The sequence below is a fragment of the Colius striatus genome, chromosome 6 (genome assembly GCF_028858725.1).
Source record: "Colius striatus isolate bColStr4 chromosome 6, bColStr4.1.hap1, whole genome shotgun sequence".
In the NCBI taxonomy this organism is placed as follows: domain Eukaryota; kingdom Metazoa; phylum Chordata; class Aves; order Coliiformes; family Coliidae; genus Colius; species Colius striatus.
In genome coordinates, this window is record NC_084764.1 from 33,173,136 (window position 1) to 33,196,556 (window position 23,421).

Consider the following 23,421-nt stretch of genomic DNA (forward strand, 5'->3'; position numbering starts at 1 on the left):
TTGATTAAGTAAGTATTCATTTGAATCACATAAGGATCAAACTGTAAGAGTTACATACCACACCTGATAGGGACCTGTTACTTTAGCCAGGAGACCCTGGTAAATGTATTCATTAGCTTAGCTTGGCTGTTACCTTAGTTATTACTAAAACAAAGGGACTGATTTTTTTTTTTTTGACTAATCACTGTGATTTTGGAAATTTTGTGTTGGTTGGGAACCAATCAAGGTGAAGGGCTAAATTGATAGATGGACATTTTATGGATACTTTTGTTGGCAAATGTGATTCTTTTGTTTGAGGTGTATAAAAACCCTGAAAATGGTAACTAACAAGGAAGCACCTATGGAGGAGCTGCATAATAAAGAAGTGCCTGCTTTTCTGCATTCCTGTGTAGATAAGTTCTTCCTGATTGCGTATCCGTCAACAGAATGACCTCCAAACAGGTCTAAAATAGGACTTTTCCTTGTTGATTTACAGGACTGCCATCCAGTTTTTCAGATAAACATTGAGAAGCTACAAATAATATATACTTCTGTCCCTCAGATCAGTGCAAAAGGCTTTCCCTAAGAAAAAAGGATTACCAAACCCATAAAACTTTGAAGGGCAGAATGCCAATTAGTTCAGCCAACAGGGCTATGGAGAAAGACCCAATATCCTGCAATTTCAAGTGTCTGCAATTTATTTTAAGATGATGTCCATTTGTCAAAAGAATCCCAAGTTTCATGAAGGGCTAGATGGTAATTCTGCTGGGATTTCAGCATGAGACAGCACAGATCACAGCACTGTTGTCTATGGTGCCAAGGGCAAAGAAGAAACACTGAGGCAGAAATTTCTGAACAAGTTCTCAGAGAGGATCTTCCTGGCAGGCCTAAGTGAGGAACCACAAAGCTCCTACCATGGATGGATGCTAGGGTCATACGGAAGGGGATGATTCAGTGTAGTTCTTTGGATTCCCTTCAGGGTTTTCTCTCTAGTTTCCAGTGACAGGACAAGGGCAAATGGAATACAAAAAGTTCCACTTAAGGTAAATCTATTTTACTGCTCAGGTGAAGGAGTCCTGGCCCAGGCTGCCCAGGGAGGGTATAGAGTCTCCTTGGGAGGTTTTCAAAACCCACCTGAACACACTCCTGTGTGACCTGATCTAGGCTGGCCTGCTTGAGCAGGGGGGCTGGGACTAGATGATCTTTATAAGTCCTTTTCAATCCCTACTATTCTGTGACTCTGATTCTGTAGTTTCCTAAGGGGAAAGGAAGGCAGAAGGTGGGAAATTCTCAGGCAGACTGAGCTGAGCGGGCAGCCCCAGTGAGCCTGTGGACATGGGCAGACACATGCCCCAGGGTTTGTTTGGATCTGTCTTTAATTCAGTAATGCCAGTGAAGGTCCAAAGAAAGGGAAAGCTGTGGTCAAGCTAACCATTACAGCCCACATAATTATGAGTTGGTTGGCTTGACATTGGACTTGGTCAGAAGCACTGAAAGTGTGACATGAGACTGGATAAGTCAGTAATTACAGATCGGCTCGTTAACGAATGCAATATTTTATGGTGAAAAAACTCCTCAAAACAGAACAGCAGAAAAATCAATATTCAAAACCATCTTCACTCCATGGTGGGATGGGAAGCTAGCTGGTAAAAGCACCTACATCAACATAGTGCCATTATTGACCCTGTTTAGTACGACCCAGCATTATGATTACTAATTTAAATGCCATCAAATTATATACAGCATTGCCAAGCCAGGACCATTGACTACAGACAGACAGATTTCATGATGTAACTTAAGCAAGGGATCATGCAAGGATGCACAGCTGGCCATTATAGACATACTGATTAAACACCTATAAGAATTTAATGCGGCCGAAACAAAATATTGTTTCCCTTACTTAAAAAACCCTCTTCAGGCAGTAACTTTTGTGGGGAATTCAGTCTGAGGCAGCCTCCAGCACAGCAAATTTCAGCCCAAGTGGTTAAAGCTTGCCAAAGCTATAAACCACCCTCGATAAAAGTGTTATGCCAAGACCTGTCAAGTAACCTCAATTCTGGGTAATCTTAATCCTAATAGTTCCCCAGGTGCATAGAATATTGCTAAACAATTCCCGCTGTAGCACCAGCCCTTCTGACAGGAACGCAAGGGCTAGCTTGATCAATCTCTTGCATGATGGGAACCTAGAAAACACTGAATTCAACCTCCTCTGCCTTGAGAAAGCCCAAGTCACTGTGAAAACGCTGTCCCCAAGATGGCCTGGGCTGGCAGGAGCCAGGATGTGGCCCAGGGAGGGGTCAGCTCTGCCCTCTCAGAAGCCTCTCCTGCTACTAGCAGGCTCTCTGGGGAGAGGGTCCTTCCTGCAGGCTCCTTCTCCAGCACTCAAATCCTTTGCTCACCTGAATGGAGGTTTTTCAATAGCCAGTGCCATTCATGACATTTTCTACATCTTATTTTTCCCCATTTGCTCCCAGCCTTGGCAAGGTTTTAACAATACACTGACTGAAATGTACTTTCTGTTGCTCTTTGGATATGACACGCACTATCAACCACTGAATAAAATATAGAGTGAAGTCGTGAGTAGCAAGAACTCAACTTTGCTTTCCCAGAAATACAATTTTGCTTGTATGTTCTTATTTATTTTTCAGACAGTGGCAAGTTAAATCTGCCTCAGATTGGCCCACCAGATATAAATTAACCCCCTTTTCCACATATGATTTATTTTGCTTTCATCTTCTCAAATCCATCTGAAAACACACATGCAGTAAAATCAGGTTTTGCAAACTCTAAGGCCTCTATAAATCTTTTCATCCAGGCTGATTTTAATACCGTACTGAAAACCCTTCTCTTAGCATACCAATGCTTCTCTGCAGCCCCTGCAACGTGAGCACTGCAGCACACCGTTACTACACGAAAACCTGGAAATTACACCAACTAGAATTGGGTTACAGCAATTCCCATTATTCCACCTAAAAGAAAAGCTGTCCACTATCACCAGATTCTTGCCACAGGGCTATTTATTGTCTTTTTTCCTCCGTGTGTGTGTGTCTAAGAAGAGACTCATTTCCCTTCTCTATGCACATTCCCAGTGAAACGTAAGCTGCTTTTTAAACATGCTGTCATTTTTACCCTACATGTTTTCAGTTCCCCAGTGCTTTAACTTCATCTGTCCTGATGAGACTTGGGACCAGAACACAGCTGCTGTTGCACTTCCCAGAGAGCAGTTTCAACTCCACGTGTCAAAGAATATACTTACTAAATACATTGATAGTAGCTAGACACCCCTCTCAGCTGGTGCAGAGAAATAGAAGGTTCCTGACCCACTGCAGACCTCGGGAGGACACATTTCACTTAACAGAGAATTTTTTTTCCTACCAGTAATTCTAAAAAGTGCCTGGACAACCAGCCTAGAGGGATGGGGAACCTACAGCTGGAGTGACTTCAGCAACCAGATGACCTCAGTTTGGGCACATCTGCTGCGGGCACATCTGCTGCAGGCACAGGGTGTTGCAGGATCAGGCAGCTGAGACTTCACATCACAGGAACTAATATGCGATAGAGAAAGAACCAAGACTTGCATGTCTGAACACCAGTTTAACATTCAGATCTAAGATTCTAAAGATAAAAGACATATAAAGTTTGTCTCAATCCAGGGCATTAATCATACAACACGGGTTGTATATTTCATGGCAGGGGTTGTACACCCTCCCTGAGCCTGTGATCTTGTGTACTAACTTCACAAAGTCCTTTGTTTTCTGAGAAAAGGAACAAATTTCAACATCCCTCTGTAATGAAGCAGTTTGAAGCTGCTTGAGACTGTGGTCTGCTCACCCCAGACTCCAAGCTCGCTGAGTGTGCCGAAAGGGGAGAGGAAATTGAAGCTTTATTGCAAATTTCAAACAGAAGAAATTTGCAGCCTGATGACTCTCTCAGGCCTCTTTCAAAAGCACACTGACAGATGCCTGCAGAGAAAGGATATTTACATTGTGCACATAAAATTCTTTATCCTCAAACCACTGAAATAAGCTCAATCTCTTATTTTGTTACCAGCCTCCCCAGAGCCCAAACCAGATGCCTTAAGCAACGGTTCTGCTTTGAGGGATAATGTCTCTTTGCCAACTTGTTGGCAGAAGCAGGAACAGCGCTTCCCAATGACATACGAGCCCACAGCACTCTCGGCCCATCGCCTCAGCGCATCACCACTGCCATGCCTACCTGTCACCAGGAAGCTGCACCGGCCTGCGCCCGCCTCGTTGATGATGTTGCAGTTGTAGATGCCATAGCTGTCACGGGAGAGGCTGCTGACAGTGTACTCGGTGGAGTCCTGCATGTCAAATTGGCCAGTGCGCAGCAGCTTGCTGCCCAGGCGCCACTCATAGGTCAGCACCCGTGTGGGATATGCCCTCAGCACCCGGCAGCTCATGGTGATGCTCCGGCCTTGGCCTTGGCGGATCTCCAGGAAAGTGGGCTCCACAGCAGGGGGATCTGTGGGAGACAGAAAGGGAGAGCAGGAGATTCAGAAGTGAATTCGCATGAGAGATAAACAGCACTGCTGAAAGGCTGGAGCACCTCAGCATGACCTGGCATGGGCCCCTCACTATGAGAGGGACACTGAGGGGCTGGAGCGTGTCCAGAGCTGAGCACTGGAGCTGAGGAAGGGGCTGCAGCACAAGTCTGATGGGGAGTGGCTGAGGGAGATGGGAGTGTTCAGCCTGGAAAAAAGGAGGAGGCTGAGGGGAGACTTGAGCACTCTCTGCAATTCCCTGGCAGGAGAATGTAGCAAGGTGGGGCTTGATTTCTTCTCCCAAGTAACAAGTGGCAGGACAAGAGGAAACAGCCTCAAGTTGCCCCAGAGAAGCATTATATTGGAGATGAGGAAGAACTCTCCCTGAGAGGGTTGTCAGCCCCTGTGCCAGGCTGCCCAGGGAGATGGGCGAGTCCCCGTCCCTGGAATTATTGCAGAGCTGTGTAGCTGAGGTGCTGAGGGCCATGGGTTAGTGGTGGGCTGGGCAGTGTGAGGGGAGGGGTTGGACTTGATGATTTCAAAAGTCTTTTGCAACCAAAACAATTCTATGATTCTATGATCCATGAGAGAAGAACTCAATAACATAAGTATCCAACCTTGACTGATACCGATCAGCTAGTTCCAGCAATGTAGACATCCAAACAGTGCATTCTGCTCATTGATGTTTTCCACTGAGCATTTACAGATGCTGTGCTGATTCACCAGTGTTACCACTCAAGATGCAGTGAGAGGTCTCAGCAGCCCAGGAGGCTCTACCCTCTCACAGAGAAATTACAGATTCCAACACACACAATTTTCAGAAAGAGGTAAAGAGGAGAAAGAGATAAAAGCTTTGACTCGCTATAGATAAGGTCCACAGGGCAATAATGACAGTGGTATAGAGCTCAGGCAGTGGCTCTGTGTTCAGCAGGGACCTAACTTTGCAGTGGCAGAAGATGGATCAATGAAGCAGCAGACATACCTCCACACCCCATCCCAGTAGCTGCCTTCGGCTTTAAAAACCACACATTTGCGCGTTAATCCCTTCTATTCACTCAGGTGGTAGTTTTCATACTCCAGTAAGCACATAATGGGTTATTTTCCCATAACTTGAATTAAACTACATTTTAAATAATTTAGATTTGCAGATACAAACTCTGGCAGACTTTTGATTCCAGCAAAATACAGAATAAATAAAATATAGCCAACATAAAGTGTATGCAAAGCACTAACTTCATCCTCCCATTTGCCTTTTGATAACTTAATCATTGCAGAAGAAAAAGATGAATAACCCAGACAGAATAATGTTGGCACTCAGCTCTTGTCAGCACAGCTATTTAGATCCAGGTAACATCCATGAAAAACCCGCATGTGTTTGCAACTGCATGCGAAATAGTGAGTGATGAGACATTCTGGCTTTTTAAAAAACACAGCTCATTTTTTAGCCCATGAGAAAAAAGAAATCAAGAAGCCTTCCGTGCCAAAGATACATGAAATCTTTGCATCCATATTAAAAGAGCTGTCTTATGAAACATAAAACTATAAAATCTTTGACGAGCTCTGCAAGAGAACGATTTTCACAGGGTACACACTGTGCACCTTTCAGAAGATGCTCTCTTTTACCATTTTCACTCCAAGAGCGTCTTGTTCTCAGATTCTTCATCAGGTATCTCCACCACAGATACCAATAACCTTCAGACTCTTTATATTTAATTCCCCACAGAATGGAAGTTGTAAACAGATTCCTTCAGCTCCTGTAAATTAGGAACCATGCTTGCAACATATACTGCTGCTCACCACCTCTTGCTTAGACAAGAATCTACGTACCTGAAATTAAGGTGAATTTTGGAGGCTGCAATATTAAGACAACACTGCTTAGAGCTCATTGCAATAGTCATCACTTAACTTGCACTGTGAACCAAGTTTGGGAGGACTGGAAGAGGACTACTGTGATTTAGCAGCAAGGTGAGCAGTGGCAAAAGTGGTGAACAGCACCAGAGGTGGGTACAGAGGTACAGGATGATGAAATGGCAGATGTTAATTCCAAGGATAATTGCCCCTGACTGAGATTCCCCCAAAAACAGACTGATGGAGAAGAGATGACATGGAAACTACTGATTTGAAACCCCATCGATCCCAGACTTATCTTCCCTCGTTGTAGATTAAATATCATATGGCTTTGTCTAATTTTGAAGCCATATTCTAAACTGGTACATGGACTACAGTACAGCCACAAATAACTGCAAACAAGAGATCAGAAATCCTAAATCCTCCATATTACAAGCCTTCTTTCCATTAATAATATCCACCAATTTTGTGTCATCACACAGTTTTATCACAGCATGACTCTTCTTTGTGTCTAAGTACAGAATAAAAAATATGAAGGAAGGAACTTTCAACACAACTCATTAGTGTCTTCATCTGCCCCATACCATACAATTTCTCCACCTTATTCTGCTTCACTAATAGTTTACGAAGGCAGTATCTTTGCAGGCTTAAAGGTAAGAGTTATTCTTGGAAAGGAAATATGCCAGATCTCCACTTTCTTCTAAGAGAGAACTATTTAGCCAGTCAAGTCTAATCTGCCTTTCACAGGTTCTTCTTAAAATTACTCCTGCTTTCCAATTATCTTCTAAATCATGATACTGAAGTGACATCAAAGAAATTACTAGTAACATTTACTAATATTTACTATCATCCAATCATTTCTCTGCTCTGAGAAGCAAGCTCTCCAGGTTTTCTTTCCATTTCAGATGTGTTACTTTCAAATCCAGAGCCTCCTCAGCCCTGTTGCCTTTATCCTCACAGCCAGCACCACAATAGATTTTCAAATTTAGGTAAAATTATCACCAACTTTGAGCCAACAGAGATTAGCCCAGAACGGAATGCAACGTAAGGATGCTTAAATAGCACCTGACTGAAGATCCTCCTGGCCCAGTATCCTCCAGAGTCCCCATTGACTGGTAGAAGGGAAGAGGACAGAGGGCACTGGAGAGCTTTGGGACAGGAATTTTCTGAAAGCTGGGTGATGTGCTAAATAGCCTTTAATAGATGATTTTACTATCATTTTCTCCTGTTACTTATAAGTCCATTTAATACTCAAACATCCAAAACTTATCTATAATTTGTAACAATGCCCTTTTCTTGTGTTTGTTTTGCTGTGTCTATGTGATGTACCACATTCAGTGAACAGTAATTCTCTGTTCACCTCTCCATGGCGGCTCTGCTTTAATGACTTTTAGCATATATTGGTATTCAGTCTCTTCTTTCTTCCTCCCCTGGTTTATTTACTTAACAGGTACTTTAGCCTTATAAATAGCTTTTAAATGAAAGTTTCCCCTGCCTTTAAGGTCAAAACAGTCTTTAAAATACAGAATTTGCATCTATCCATGAGCAGATGATACCCACTGACAGAAAATTAACTTTTGTTGCTCATTTCAGAGGTACGTTTTCGCATGTAATAACTTTAATGGAAAAGGAGAGGGATAATAAAATCCCAACAATATATGTCAGTAGCCAAAGCTAACACTTTATTTTTGGGGGTTTTGTTTATACAAGATAGTGGCTTCCCAGCTACCGAAAGTGCTGGTGTCATGGGCATCTTCTGAGAATAATGATGCTCAGAAGGAAACTTGCTCCATAGCTGTTTAGAACTTAGATGTCTTTAATTCATTTGCATTAGCTCTTCCCCAAGGCTTTGGCAATTTTATTTAATTTACTTTGCTGTACTTATTCCTAACTTTCATAATTCTAGTATTAGTTTTTGAAAAATATATAGCAAAGCTGCAAAGGGAGTACAGTTCACTCTCTTAAACAATTATCTTTGGGAAGCAGTCTGAAGTTAAAACAGGCTTTATGTTAATGTTTAATGAATTTTTTAGCCTAAATACATTAATGTCTTAAGGATTATAAAACAGAAAATGAAGGCTCCTCAGCTATCAAGAGAAATGACAGCAAGAATGCTTGTTTGTTTCAAACCAGACAGATGCTCTTCACGGTGTGGATCATACCACTATCTATATTGCAAGGTTTGTTAAGGAGAAAAAATACCATTCAGTGGATTTATTTTGACTCTGTGGCCTTGAGCAGTGACTGCTCCTGCTGATTTGGTTTCTCCAATTTGCATTTTTGCCTAAGAAAATTAATCACTTTCTCTCTACCAGCTCTGGCAACAGGAATAGATATGAAAACCTCTGCTTCAGTTTCTATTGTATTTGTGGCCATTTTTTATTTGGTTCACTCAACAGGAATGATATTCCAACATCAATCTACACAGACTACAGAGGAAGAGTAACCTTAAACTATATTTGGAGCAGGATTTGCATCACAGAAAACAAGACCAGAAATTGTTTAATCAGATCAGGTGACATCATTTGAAGATGAGGCTAAGAGTCCAGGTGGGCAGGAGAACACACTGCTGCCTTGTAAATGGGACTGCACCTGAGGAACTGTGCTAAAGGTGCCAAACCACAGCATGTGCAAAATGCCAGCACAGCCGAGGGGATGTCAGCAAGCACCAGTTCCAATATCTGATTGAAACATACTGTAAATTTATTTATTGCCTGAGGGATGTGCAGTGGAAAGTCAGAGTCATTCCAGCTTAAAAAGGCAGCCTTTCTTCTTCCCTTTTCTTTTTGTTTTTTTTTTTACCCGAAAGTTATTGAGGGCATGTTTGCCTGTGAGGTAAAGCTACTTGCTAGGATTTGTATCCTGCCTGGTAATGACAGCTTGGGCTAGGCAGTCAATTTTATTTTTTCTACTTTGTGTCTACGTCTGTACCTCTGATATATCATGCCCAGGCTCTGAAGACTGTTTTCAGGAAAATTGAGTGGCATTTCTTCAACTTCCAGCAGAGGCAGCACTTCGTCTCCCAGGTCACAGCAGTGAGAATTTTATAGGTTACAGAGTAGGTTATAGGTTACATATCATACCACATATTATGTTGCAATAGGGTTTGTGTGCTTGTGTAACAAAGAAAAATTAAAATCATTAATATATATGTATAAACATTCCAGAAATCAATGCATGGATTCTTGCTGTCTCATATGTGCTTTTATAGGTTAATAAGAGACAAAATAACATATTTAATATCTACTCGAATATTTTAATGGGTTTTACCTTCCTCCAATATCATTTGTTTTGAACCTAAAAAAAGAGGAAACTTGTATACTTTTGTTTGATCTACAGCTCTGCTGACTTCCTCAGTGAAGCTGCTCGGAGAAACTGCACTCCTGGACTCCTCGTGGCAGTCAGTCAGAGGACTTGATAGTAAAGCTCTCTGTTTCTACTTTTTTGTTTAACTGTAACAAGATATCGGAGCAAAAGTTCCTAAAAAACTTCCCAAGCTGCAATGACTTAGGGGGCAGTGGTGTGCACATGGAGTCTTCTTGTGTGTTAGTGAAGGACTTGAAGACAGGAGATGGATGAAAAGAAGAACTACCAAGTTGTCAGTACCTGGAATGTCATCAGATGTTGGTGTGGGCACTCAAAGACACCCAAACATGTGCTGCTCACCTTGACAGGCAGCACAGCAGATTGAAATGCTGGGGCCATCACTGGAGACTTAAAGCTGAATCTGGCTAAGAGTAGCTGCAGAAGAATAACTGCAATATTGACAAATCGGTCACAAATCCCATGCGCATAAATAATTCAGTAGTTGCAAATTAAACCCCTGTAGCCTAAGGAAGTCCAGTCTAGTGGAGCCCAACCAAATGGTGCCTTCAGGAAGCAAATCTTGGGGCTGCTGTGGACATGTCTCTGAAAACAGCTCAGTGTTCACTAATGGTGCAAACATCCAGCAGTGTCTGGAGTTAACCAAAAGGAAGAGGCGCAGTGAATGTACTGTGCAGCAGGTTTAAGGTGAATGCCAGGAATATTCATTTTGAAAAAGTACTGCAGCCATTTGGACAACTCATTCCCATTTTTTGGTTTGGAGGTGAAAGTCAGAACAGTCAGTCCCGGCTGGGCACGATACGCCTACGAGCAGTTGTTAAAAGCAGTGGTGGGAATAAAGCCTCCAGCAGATCACTGGATGCTGAAACATGCTGGGCAAAGATCGCTCTATTCATCTGCACTGCAGGACTCATTACAATGCTGGCAAAGCCTTACACGATTTCCACCCCTCCACAGTCGTTATTCCCACATCTCTCCATCCTCCAGCTGTTCTTTCCGGGTGCCTCCAGCTATTCAGAGGATTATTTTCATATGCAACTGAAAACTAAAATGAAATGGCACTTTGAGCTTTCCAGGTCCTGGTTTTATTTAACACTGTAGAAAACAAAACATCACCAAAAAATGAATTCCAATCAGCTTCCTGGCCACCGTGGAGAAGCAGCCAGACTCATAGCAAGGGCTGGAGAGCATTCCTGCTCCAACAGCACTCTCTTCCAAGGGATTTGTATAAATACTCAACTGAGAGCATTAAACTGCTCTCAATCCAGCTCTGCTAAAACAAACTACCCACTAAACCCCCTCTGATAGCCAAGGATGCACCAAGCAGTGTGGCTGGGAGCCAGCAGCAGCTCTGCCTCCAGCGTCCACCTTCCTCTGCCGTGCTGCTCCACTGATGAATCCACCAAATCCACCCAATCCACAGGACCCTTTCCCCAGGAGTCACGGGAAGCAGAAGCACCATCACCTACCTGTCTGCTCTGTTAGGAGATGCTAGAGAGCTGTCTTTGCTTCAGGCACTGTAAAAACTACATGAATCAGGCCTTTCTCACTGCCATATGAAAACACTCTCCAATATGAGAATGGTGGAAGGACTGCCCAAATCTATGCAAGTAAACTATTCAGTCCTTAAAACTCTCACTGTTATCCCTTTGCACAGACAGGCCACAATCTTCATGAAAATGCCTCCAACAACTTCCAGAAGTAGCTGGATAACAGAGTATCTGAGCCCCACTCTGTCTGTATCTTTCTGAAGCTAAATGCCCACTGCATTTTTCTAGATAAATAAAAATCAAATAAGCACATTTGAAAAAAAATTATTAATAAGCCCCATAAACTGTAAATAGCACTACTGTTTAAAGATAACTAATGTGGGGTTTGGTATCAGAACTGAGGTCATGGGACATAACATACCTTTAGCTCACTTAGGTAAATTAAAAAAATAAAGGCTCTATTTTGTGAAGAAATCAATAGATTCTAACAATGCTGAAGACTTAGGCAAAAAAGAATCCTGAAAATACTCTTTTGAGGCGATGGGAGTCTTCCTACAGCACTGGCCTTATGGATCTTGCTTGGCCTTTCAACGAGACAGAAAGTTCAAAGGAAAAGTATACTTCAGAATTCATGTATTTCTGGAATCTAGTCAAATTTGTGGTTTTACTTAGCTGCTGAGTTGGATGTGGAGGTGACTGTGTGAAACCTGATGGCCAGAAGATAGAGAAGAAAGACTCCACAGCCACAGAGCTGTAGAAAACCCAAGCACATAATGTTTGTGATCCCCATGAAAATGAAAACAATAATTTTCCAGCCAAAGCTCTGATTCAGATACTACAACCTTGGATAATGGATTTATTTCAGTGAAATGAAAATGTTATGTCCAGAAATAGAAAAAAATCATTTGCATATCTACCTATAAAGTAAAATAGAATTGCAAAACCAACATGGAAGCTAACTACTATTCACAAACCAGCCCTGTGCATGTTAAAGGGCATCCCTATTTGCATGGAACTGATCTTTCCAGATGTGACACCACCAAAGTTTTCTGAACGTTGATGACCAAGGGACAATCATCAAGCCTCAGCATTTCTCCACTACATGATTAGGCGCTTGGGAAGGGAGGAGACATCCCGCTGGGGACCTCCAGGGCTCCTGGTGACCTGTGAGACCATCACTGTCATGCAGAACAGAGGCAAATGGGCTGTCTTTCTGAAGCACACCTTGGATCATCAGTGCTAATTAGAACGGGCAGCAACCAGTGGAGTGGCGAACACCCACCATATTTACAGTGTTCATCAATCATTGTTTTTCCAATGTACCACTGGCATTTGAAACACACCCTAACAGACACTTTTAAGAAATCCACATCCGTCCCAAATTACTGCACTGCCATCAGTTCTTAGAAGACATTTCTTACAAATGATAATCTTAGTACTTGGAGCAGGTGCCTAGCTGGCACAAACAGCCAGGATACTGTGGGTTTTGACAGAGATATAGTCATGGGTGCCAGCTGAGTGTCTGCCCCAAGCTTATTTTCAATTTCTACTTTCTTTCCCAGAAATCCTCATAAAGGAGTTTTCAAAGATCTTTTTCTTGTTGTTAGACTACTGAAAAATATTTTTAAAACCTCTATTTGGAAACAAAAAGGACAAGGGAAGATTGTTGTCTGTGGTAGAACTATTTCAGGTACATTTCCATTACAATAAAACCTGACTAATAAAAAGAAATGTAGAAAGTTGAATAGGGAACTGCTGGAGAGAGGCCAGTGCAGAGCTACCAAGATGCTAAGGGGATTGGAGCATCTCTCTGAGGAGGAAAGGTTGTGGAACCTGGGGCTGTTCAGCCTGGAGAAGAGAAGGCTGAGAGAGGACCTTATCAATGCTCATAAATACTGAAAGGGAGGGTGTTGAGAGGATGGGGCCAGTCTTTGTTCTGTGGTGGCCAGTGACAGGACAAGGGTAACAAGCACAAGCTGGAACACAGGATGTTCCACTGGAACAGGAGAAACTTGTTTGCTGTTTGGGTGAGGGAGCCCTGGCCCAGGCTGCCCAGGGAGGATGTGGAGGCTCCTTCTCAGGAGGTTTCCAAACCCACCTGGACATGTTGCTGTGCCCCCTGATTGAGGGGAACCTGCTTTAGCAGGGAGTTGGGCTGGATGAGCTCTGCAGGGCCCTTCCAACCCCCACCAGTCTGTGATTCTATAAATAGATAACTTAAATCCTGCCACCCTGGCAGTGAGCACTGCCATTGGCTGTGCCAGAACTTCTGGTTTGCTGTCAGGTCTATCTCCCTGGGCACTCACATCCACCTGCATTTCTCTCCCGTGGCTGCATTCCCATTGCACACTCTTTGGAGCAGTACTGGGTTTACGGAGTAACACGGCTGTCACCCACACAGAGTGAAACCTCCATAACAGTGATTACAACTATCTGATACCATGCTAATAAATGAAATATGACAACACTAAAAGCGACAACAATTTTCCTCCTAATGTAGCAATACTCTATGTGGCCAAATTCAGCTTATAAGCAGTAATCACTCTGGGAAAAGGAGAACAAGAGAGGTGCATTGCCTTAGCATACACAGATCTCTGTGAGCAGAGAGGAGGATGCTGAGGATTATATTGCAGCCACTCAGGTAATTAGATCTATTTATTTTAGGTTACACTGGTAAATTTATTAGCCCTACTCACACACAAAGGCACATATAAATAAAAAAATCTTTCATTCCCTAGCTTTTTTATTTTTAAAGAAAATAAAAGCTTTTTCTCCTATTGAAGCTGAACTTCTCCAGAGGATATTGTCCCTTTCAGAGGATGTTTTAATTGACAAATAAGTTAAGCCTTTGAGCAAATGACCTTCTATCAATTCTGGAGACAGGGAGGACCATTTAGCTCCCATCCCAAAAGGGAGCACATTCACACGTTTCCTTACTGTGAATGAGGCTAGGAATGGACAACTCAAGGGTGATGCAGTGAGTCTCTCCTGGGCTCCTACAGTGTGTCAGCTATGGAGAATACTACAGGGGAGAATGCTATATGACAACAGAGAAGCTCCTGAATCCATCTCCTTCCAGACAGACATGATGGTTTGAATATCAATTACCTTTTCCTCCCCCACTCCAAAATTAATGTTAACTAGTAGCTTTCATTGGCAACAGACAACAAGAACTGTCTTATAAACAGCTGAAGAGAAAATTGACCTTCCCTGAATAATATTATTTTTCATCAAACTGCTATTTGCTTCATAAAAAGTCAGCATAGGCTGAGGTTCATCAGTTTATAATTAACTTTCAGATTACTTTGTGGTTTTCTTTGTTACCAGATGCTTGAACACTAGTGTGGAGTGGGTCTAACAACAGATTCTCACACCAAAAAAAACCTCACCGTTTTCTGCTTCAAGACTCTTAACAGGATAAATTACACAAGGCGTGTGAGGGTGGCATTCGGTGAGAGCTGGAAAGGTATAAGAGGAGGCCTGAGCTCACAGCAGGGAAAGGTCATACGAGGCACAAATCGCTGTCAGGTGCCTTTGCAGGTGCTTTTCATACGGCATTTAATACACTGAAGCTGCAGTAACAGCAGCCTGGAGGGGAAGCTGCACTGACACCATCAAGTGACACAAAACTTGTTTGATCTCCTAGAGGATGTAACAGTGTAAGATCAGCAAAAAAAAGGACATCTCGTAAAATGTATTTTTCTTGTTCTGACTTGCAGCCAGCACCCAGGAGGTGGTGTCTCATAGGGGACATATGGCAGAGCAGAGTTTCAGATGAAAGTGAGCCATAATCCCTGCCAAAACCATCAGGAAACACTCCCAATAAAGCTTCAAGCCAAAACCACCTATTATCATTCTAGGTAAACTTCTTTGAGAGGGTTGTCAGCCCCTGTCCCAGGCTGTCCAGGGAGGTGGAGGAGTCCCCATCCCTGGAGCTATTGCAAAGCTGTGGAGCTGAGGTGCTGAGGGTCATGGGTTAGTGATGGGTTTGGCAGTGTGAGGGGAGGGGCTGGAGTCGATGTTCTTAAAGGTCTTTTCCAACAAAAATGATTCTGTGATTCTAAGGTCATTATTATAGAGATACCAGTTGGTCATTCTGGTGATCTCCATTTAGTACAGAGAGGAGATACCTCTCTTCTTGGACACTGATAACATCTGCACAAAGCAGTCAAAAGACTAACTTGATTGTTATTCATGTCCTACAAAGCACTGCACATCGCCTGATCCACAGGACTGAGATTGACTCTCATGCTTCATCCAGACTGGGGACAACACACACCAGATAGAGCTTTTGACTGAGTCTGAAGTTTCCCAGCTAATGCAAATTTCAGACTTAACAAGGTCTGAATTTTAAGTTGGATGGATTTTGAGTTAGGGAGATTTCAGTATAACTTTTTAAAAGTGTTAGAGCACAGTTTGCAGAGGGATTTACAATTGCAGCAGCCTAGTCACCACTCTCAAGGATTTGATAACTTCGATTTTGCGGTTCAAGTTGCATCCGCTGGCTGCAGACATTTGCTAGGATTTGCCTGGCTGATGCCTCTGTCCTGGTTTGACAGAACAATACATTTCCTGAAAATACTGAACAAGCAGCAAGCATCACACAGCAGCCCTGAGTTTTGTAAGATTAAATATTTGTGCTAAAACACATGAAACTTTTGCAAGTGAAAAATATTCAAATGAGTAAACAAATAAGAAATAACTTAGGAGTAAAGCTGCCACATTAATTTTCCCATGTATCTGCAAATCATTATTTGCTTTATTTAACTAGCTGATACGAGGATGTGATTGTTGAATCATGATGAGCTGCTTCAAAAAGCCATGAAGCGGGTATAATCCACAGTCTTTCAATAGTGTCTGCTCTGCTGATGATCTTTTATGGGCTGTGCTGCTACTCCTTATATTTTGTGAAATGAAATCTGCAATGTCTGAGAATATAAATCTCGAACAATACCTTGGCAATACTTTTTATCTGACAAGACTGTCACAAAAGAAGCAGTCTTAACCCTTAACAGCTGTCCCTCTCTCTGTGCAGGCAAGTCATGGCACCCAAATTTCTTTCTCCTGTCCCCAGGACCAAGGGAGGTCTCTGGAGAAATGGGGACTGTTTGAGGATCCGTGCAGGCTGCACACTTTGCAAAGACCTGTCTGGGAAAAGCTCAGCACTCATATGAAAGCATTTTTCAGGTGAAGAGGTGTTGTACACAACCATCATCTGCCAGCTTCGCAGGTAGCTCTCAGCTGTATTTAGTTCTGCTAGACATGCACGTTGTCTCCAAATGGTTTATGAACCTATTAAAGGGACTGCAATCCCACAATAACACTGTGATGCAAAACAAAAGCTGCATGTGCCCATTCAGCACAGCCATCGTGCTGTGCGTGGCCGCCAGCCATGGAGCTGCCTCAGCTCGGAGCTGCTCCCCACCAGCAACTGACAGTCAAAAATCAGGGCATTTGTTTTGGAAGTGAATGAAAAAACAATGGCACCAAAGTTCTGTCAAAGCCCAGAAGGCTTGTTTTAAAATCAGTTCTGGGGGAAAGATATCTGTATCTGACACTCATTCTCCCTAGAACTGACTTCCCACTGTTACCAAAGGGCTGACCTCCACGGAGAACGACTCAAAGACACACCTCAAAGGAGTCACACCAGAACTAGCCTTTCTACTGCATCTCAGTGTTGTCTCATCACATCTCATTCCTCCAGCTCAGCCCTACCCACCCCACTGTGAATCAAATCATTCCCTTCCCCTCTGCAAACACGATACTGTTTCCTCAATTTGAATCTCTTCCCAGGCCTCATGTTTAATCAGTGAACACAAGCTCCTTGGTTGGGGAGAAACTCAAGATTCAACGTGTCTTTAAAGAAACTGTCAACATAACTACCTGATTAGACATAGGAACTATTATTATTGTTTTAGTACCAGACTTCTTGTCTCTTTCCATTTCCTGTGCTCTATTTATTTTCCCTGCTCTATGAGATGTGCCCTTCCACTTATTAGGAGGAGCTCTCTCCCTCAGATCTAAAAAAATAACCCCAAACCCTGCTGCCTTGCAAGGACCAGAAAGGTCTCTGCTTCCTCTTGTTGGGCCAATTCACCATACTATTTCTCCTCCATCTCTGCAGAAGTCCTACCAACTGTTGGAAAAGTGTGGCTTTCTGATTTATTTTATATATACTTTTGAAGCCAATTTAATATCTCTCTTCCAGATTTTTTTAACGTATGTTAAGATAAATACTGACAAACAAACAACCCAAACTCTTGTAAACATAAAAAGAGCTAATGGAAACAGCAGGTATTGATTTCACTCCTATTAATTCCTATAAGCTTTTCTAAGAGATAACTAAACAGACATTCAGATAGTCTATGTAAAGATGCTAATTTTAGAATGAAAAGACCCCTAGTTCACACATTTTTCTCCTTAAAAGCCATCTGGAAAACAACTAAAAGGTTTAAATTTTTACTGTTAAACATGATACTGCTTCAATCAAAAATCCCCAGTATTTAACTGTAGGGAAGAATTTTCACAGTGGTTCAACTATCACATGGAAGGTCAAAGAAAACACACTTTAGCACTTAGTATTTGCTAACTGCTGTATCAATCAACCTTCTTAAAAGTCTAATTGGAAATACCAAAAAAGACATTCCTCTGCCCAGTGCTTGTGAACCAGACTACTCAGCTCCTCTATCTGAGCAATCCCATAGCCATGTTACATCCTCACCTTTTCACTCAGTGATTCATATCAGTTCCCTTTAGATATTTTAGACTAGAATATTGTAGACTAGAGGACAAGTGTGATGGGGAGCAGCTTAAGGAGCTGGGAGTGTTCAGCCTGGAGAAGAGGAAGCTGATGGGATACATGATCACTCTCTGCAACTTTCTGACAGGAGGCTGTGGTGAGGTGGGGGTCAGTCTCTTCTCCCAAGTTACAAGTGATAGAGCCTGAGGAAACAGCCTCAAGTTTACCTACAGGAGGCTTAAATTGGAGAAGAGGCAAAACTTTTTTCCCTGAGAGGGTTGTCAGCCCCTATGCCAGGCTGCCCAGGGAGGTGGTGGAGTCCCCATCCCTGGAGCTATTGCAAAGCTGTGTAGCTGGTGGCCTCGGCAGGGTGAGAGGAGTAGTTTGATTCCACGAGCTTAAAGGTATTTTCCTTCCTTTTGCTGATTTAGCAGTAAAGTCAATGTTTTAGGCCATCCAGTCCTACAATAACTATTTCCTACTTTGCAAGACTGGGCCTATATTACGGAACATGTACAGAACAGAGAGAAGGACGCCCTGCCTGAACCACCCTTGCAGAACACAAACAGTAAGGGACAGGTCAAATTGGGGAAGTTATGGCACACATTGCAAACACACATGGTGCAAAGCAGCATCATGCCAATAGGGAGGTGTTTTGCTCCACTCGGTGCTCTGCAGCCAATAAATCTTTGGCTGTGCCCATGCCTGCATCTCGAGTTCAGCACAGACAAATCCATTTAGGACAAAGGCAGTCTTTGGAACCAGCATTGCCAATACTCACATTCTATCAATTTTTTTTATTCAATTTTTGTGGTCACCATCTGGTCCTTCAATAAAAGGAAGCTCCCTCAATATATATGATTTCTTTATTTCAGTCAGAGAAGCACAAGGATATTTCCATTATTAATAGTCTTCCTGCTTTGTGCTTTTGTACTTTTAGTTACAGTTCCTCAGAAACATGAGATGCTTCAGTAGAAATCTCAGGCTACAAAACAATAAGGAGGAAGTTATCCTCTTTTAAACTCAATTTTGCAGAAAGGCCATCTCCTGAAGATTAAGTCTTTCATGAAAAAATAAAGATCTTCTAGTTCTTGGAACTAGATATCACAGCATTTCATAGCACAGTCGCTGTTCAGTGCACAGAGCTCCCCGATGCTGCTCGAGCATAAGTGGCTGCTAGTGTGGGCTGCTCTGCCAGTACTCCCAGCACAGGCTCCCTTATTTCTTTTTCTCTCTGGCACACATCTGTGAATAGGTACATTTTCTTTGCAGCGTCACCAGCCTGCTGTTTGCTGAGCGAGTCCTTGACCTTGTAGACTATATCCACTGAAGCCTTGAAATCAAAGAGGTTGCTCAGAGCAAGAAGCAGCAGGCAACTCGAGCTCTTACCAACAGTCAAAGACTGTTCAGGAAATAACTGAGGAAGCTCCTGCAACAGCAACAAGATCAAATTTGAGGCCAAGAGAGCCTAAGGGTGCAATGCAAGGGCACCAATGCAAAGGGATAGCATAGTGCTGGGTTCCTTTCTACTTTTCCTCTGTGATTAAATATCTTCTACAGCTCAGAGCACAGAAACAATGCCAGATCTATTACATTTACAACCCTGGCCATCTGAGCAGACAGATGACTGTGGCTCTCTTTCTCCCTTGAGCTCATATTTACCATGCTAGAGCACGAAAGTAACACCAAAGGAATAGGTCATGGAGTAGGAAAAATGATACCTGCATCTTGGCCAAGTCCCAAAACCACAGAGTTGCTTGTGAGATATGTGAGTTATCCTACACTCATATACTGGAAGGATGGTTGCTGCTCTGTGAAGTTAGGATGATGGCCAAAATCTTCAAATTATAGTGCAACTCACTAGCCACAGAATGATTTGATGGTGCAGAGTTGGAATAGTGTTTAAAACCAGATTTGCCAAGAGAACTTTCATGCCGGTGGTGATGAAGTTTTTTTTCAGCCTTAACAATTCATGAATATAAAGTCTTCCCACTGGAACTATCATCACATTTCAGAACTATTATTCTCACAGGAGCTACATTTAAGTATTGTTATGGCTCAGCTACATCCAGTAGCACTAGAGTGCTTTACATCAGCCCAAGAAAAGCTCCATGAATCTAATGTTGCTTTGCATTTACTAAAAATACTGTGCAGCATGAACACAAGATCCCAAAATATTTCAGCAGGTGCCTTCTGTGCTTGGCTTTTGGATAAAAAGTAAACGAGAGAAGATTTCTGAGGCCAAATAAGAAAAGTAATGACAGCAGTTCTAGATTTGTGTGACTTCAAACAAAAGTTAAGTCCTGCCATTGTCCTTCAAGCGCTGGCACAAAAAGAAAAGTTCAAGACTAAAGCAGCAAATCATTCACAACAGCATGTACTTCATAATGAAATCTTACAGAGCAATTTGCTAGTAATTTATGTCATGTAGCAGCCAGAATCAACCACTTATGTTTAATTTCCAACAAATTAGAATTGTCCAGGGTAGTAATTCTACCTGTGAAGCAATTCCTTTTAATGTAGCACATGTATGTGGGCATAAATACACGGTCATTGGAATCCGATTCTATAGGAGTCCCTGTGGCAGCAATAGCCTTTTATTTGTGCTCTGGCCAATAGATCCTCTTCAGTGAATGAAGATATGCAAATTTTTTGTCATTGTGAAGATACATTACAAGAATTAAAATGCAATGCCTGCATGAAAATTAAATGGGGTATAAAAATAGCTGCGACGGGCTCTTTCTAATGAGTTCTATGACAGATATGAGCATGATTAATGACGATGCAATAATGCCTTGGCTGAACTTAATCACTAACACATCAGTTAATATTGACAAAGAGGAAATGAATGATACAGAGGCATCTACACCCACAATCACTCAAACACAGTGCATATTAACTACTTTGGGAGGCTCAGCATAGGCAGAGGTGCTGCATCATTCCTCCTGTTAGATCTGAATGACCTGCATGACTGCTGCATGGAGTCCTGCTGAACTCCTGTCACCATGCTCCTGGTGATCCTTAGTCATCTGGTGGCTAATAATTCCCCCAGGGATCAATCATTTTGATTTCTTTTTTTAATTTATGTGTTGCTGAAATATTTGGATGCATGAAATTGTATCTGAATTATCCAAGATCCAAGAGCAGATGGGGCAATTCCAAGTAGCTCCTGTGGCCCCACGTCTCCGGAATTTACCTCCAGTATTTTCACAGACCCACAGCTCAGCTCTGGGGTGGAAGATACAGACTTTTGCAGAAGATGTCTCAGCTGAATTTAAAGATCTCTGACAATGAACATGACTCCATAAGCATATTTCAGTTATCCATGTGATTAAAATACCACATTTTATTTCTGGATCTTCCTCTAATTACTTTCTGAAACTGTACACTGAAGTTATATATAGAGTACAATCTGCCCATGTATTTTGCTTTCTTGTATGAATGAAATAGAACTAGCTTTTCCAGTCTCTCATGGCAAGGCAGTTTTTCCAGCTCTCAAATGGAAACAGCAGATCCCTTGTCAGATGTACGACATGATGCTCCATAACCTAACACTGCACCACGTAGCTGCCAGACACACACGGCCTGAGGAAGAAGGTCACCAGGAAAGAAGTGCACAGGGTGACTTGGTTAAATGTCATGGGTATTAGTACTGCAGTCTGAATGGTTTAATCAATGACCAGGAGGGACACGTGGACCATAGGTTGGGAAAGACAACATATAACACTAGGATTAAATGAGTAGTAAATTACAAAGTGGGTGATACAGTCATACCTAGTGCTAGGTTAACTGGCACACTGGGCCTCTTCCTCCAAATTAAAAGTTTCTGCAAGAAAGTAGAATTGCAAAGTTTCTATGTCAGCACCTGCTGGAGAGCAACAAGGTATGGTTCCAACCCTGGGGCTTTTTGGGGTCTGGAGAGAGACTGGGACAGATCTTTTCATCAGGAGGGTAGTGCAGCACCAGGATAGGCACCTGTGGAGCCTGTGCAGTCCTCATCCTTGGAGGTTTAGAAGCTTGGCTGGAAAAGTCATGACTGATCTGGTGTAGCATCGGTGACAGAGATGCTCCAGTGTCTCTGAAAAGTGATGGCTGTATCTACAGGGTGGAGACTGCAAAAGCACTGGGGAGACTGTTGTGCACAAGCAGTTTATCATGAACTCCAAGCACAGCTGGGGAAGCTAATAAGGGAGAAAGGAAGGGAGCACATACTTGTGTGGGCAACTGCAGCAACACCACCTTGCAAACACTCCTACCACCTACATGTTTAAAAAATTGCAAGGGGAGTGTCTAAGAAAGACTCAGGAAACAGATACGGTGCTGAGACAAAATGGCTTACCAGAAGTAGGAAACCAAAGAACTTTATCTGTTTAACTTCTAAAAGCAGGGATAAAGTGACTGGATGACACTCTATAAACAGATTCTCACTGTGAAAATGCTGCATCCTACGAGGGCACTCAAATACACAGGAAGGGAAGGCGACACGGGAAAGAACAGGTCACATATGTGTATGGTGAAATTCAAGGTAGACATAATACACAAATTTTAAGGCTGCTGAAATCACAAAGGAAGCAATGGATTCACTGTTTCTGGCTGAGCTATTGTCAGGCTGAGCTATTGACATAAGTCATTGATACAAACAGTCAGTGATGTCTAGGTCACCAGAATACAGGAACCCTGCCTGATTTAACTGTGCATTTTAGACACTGTGCCTCATTCCTGCAGTTGATCCTGGAGCTCTTTGTAGTTTTTCAGTGTATGGCAGGAGACCTGCAGCCTGGCAGAGCAGGCAGCAGCAGCCTTGGCCTGTAACTGCAGACGTGCCACCATAGAACCACAGAATCATTTAGGCTGGAAAAGACCATCAAGTCCAACCATTAACCCAGCACTGCCATGGTCACCACTAAACCATATCCCTAGGTGGTACACCTACAAACCTTTTAAATACCTCCACTTCCTCAGGCAGCCTGTTTCAATGCTTTACAATCGTTTCAGGAGAAAATTTTTTTTGTAATTTCCCTAGCACAACTTGAGGCCATTTCCTCTCATCCCGTTCCTTGTTACTTGGGAGAATAGACCAGTTTCCCCCAGCCACAACTGTCAGGGAGTTGCAGAGTGCTCATGTCTCCCCTCAGCCTCCTCTTCTCCAGGCTGAACACCCCCAGCTCCCTCAGCTGCTCCCCATCACACTTGTGCTCCAGCCCCTTCCCCAGCTCCGCTGCCCGGCTCTAGACATGCTCCAGCTCTTTAGTGTCCCTCTGGCAGTGAGGGGCCCAACACTGAACACAGCCCTTGAGCTGCAGCCTCACGAATACTCAGTACAGTTGGACAATCACTGCTCTAGTCCTTCTGTTCATGCTATTTCTTATACAAGTCAGGATGCTGTTAGCATTCTTGGCCACCTGGGCACACTGGTGCACACCAGTCACAGCCAGCACTTGTGAGGCTCAGCCATCCGAGGGTGACCTTCATTCCCCAGGGAACATGGACTCCCAGCACTGCTACTGCTACCTTGACCAGGTCACCACATTGCAGCC

General features: G+C 42.9%; 1 protein-coding gene across 1 annotated transcript in view; it reads right to left on the reverse strand.

Moving 5' to 3' along the window:
- MDGA2 (MAM domain containing glycosylphosphatidylinositol anchor 2) overlaps window positions 1-23,421 on the reverse strand; it is a 397,712-nt gene that overhangs the window by 74,445 nt on the left and 299,846 nt on the right. The window contains exon 10 of the mRNA XM_061998833.1: window positions 4,195-4,464. Coding sequence (XP_061854817.1) covers window positions 4,195-4,464 — 270 coding nt within the window. The remainder of the gene's footprint in view (window positions 1-4,194; window positions 4,465-23,421) is intronic.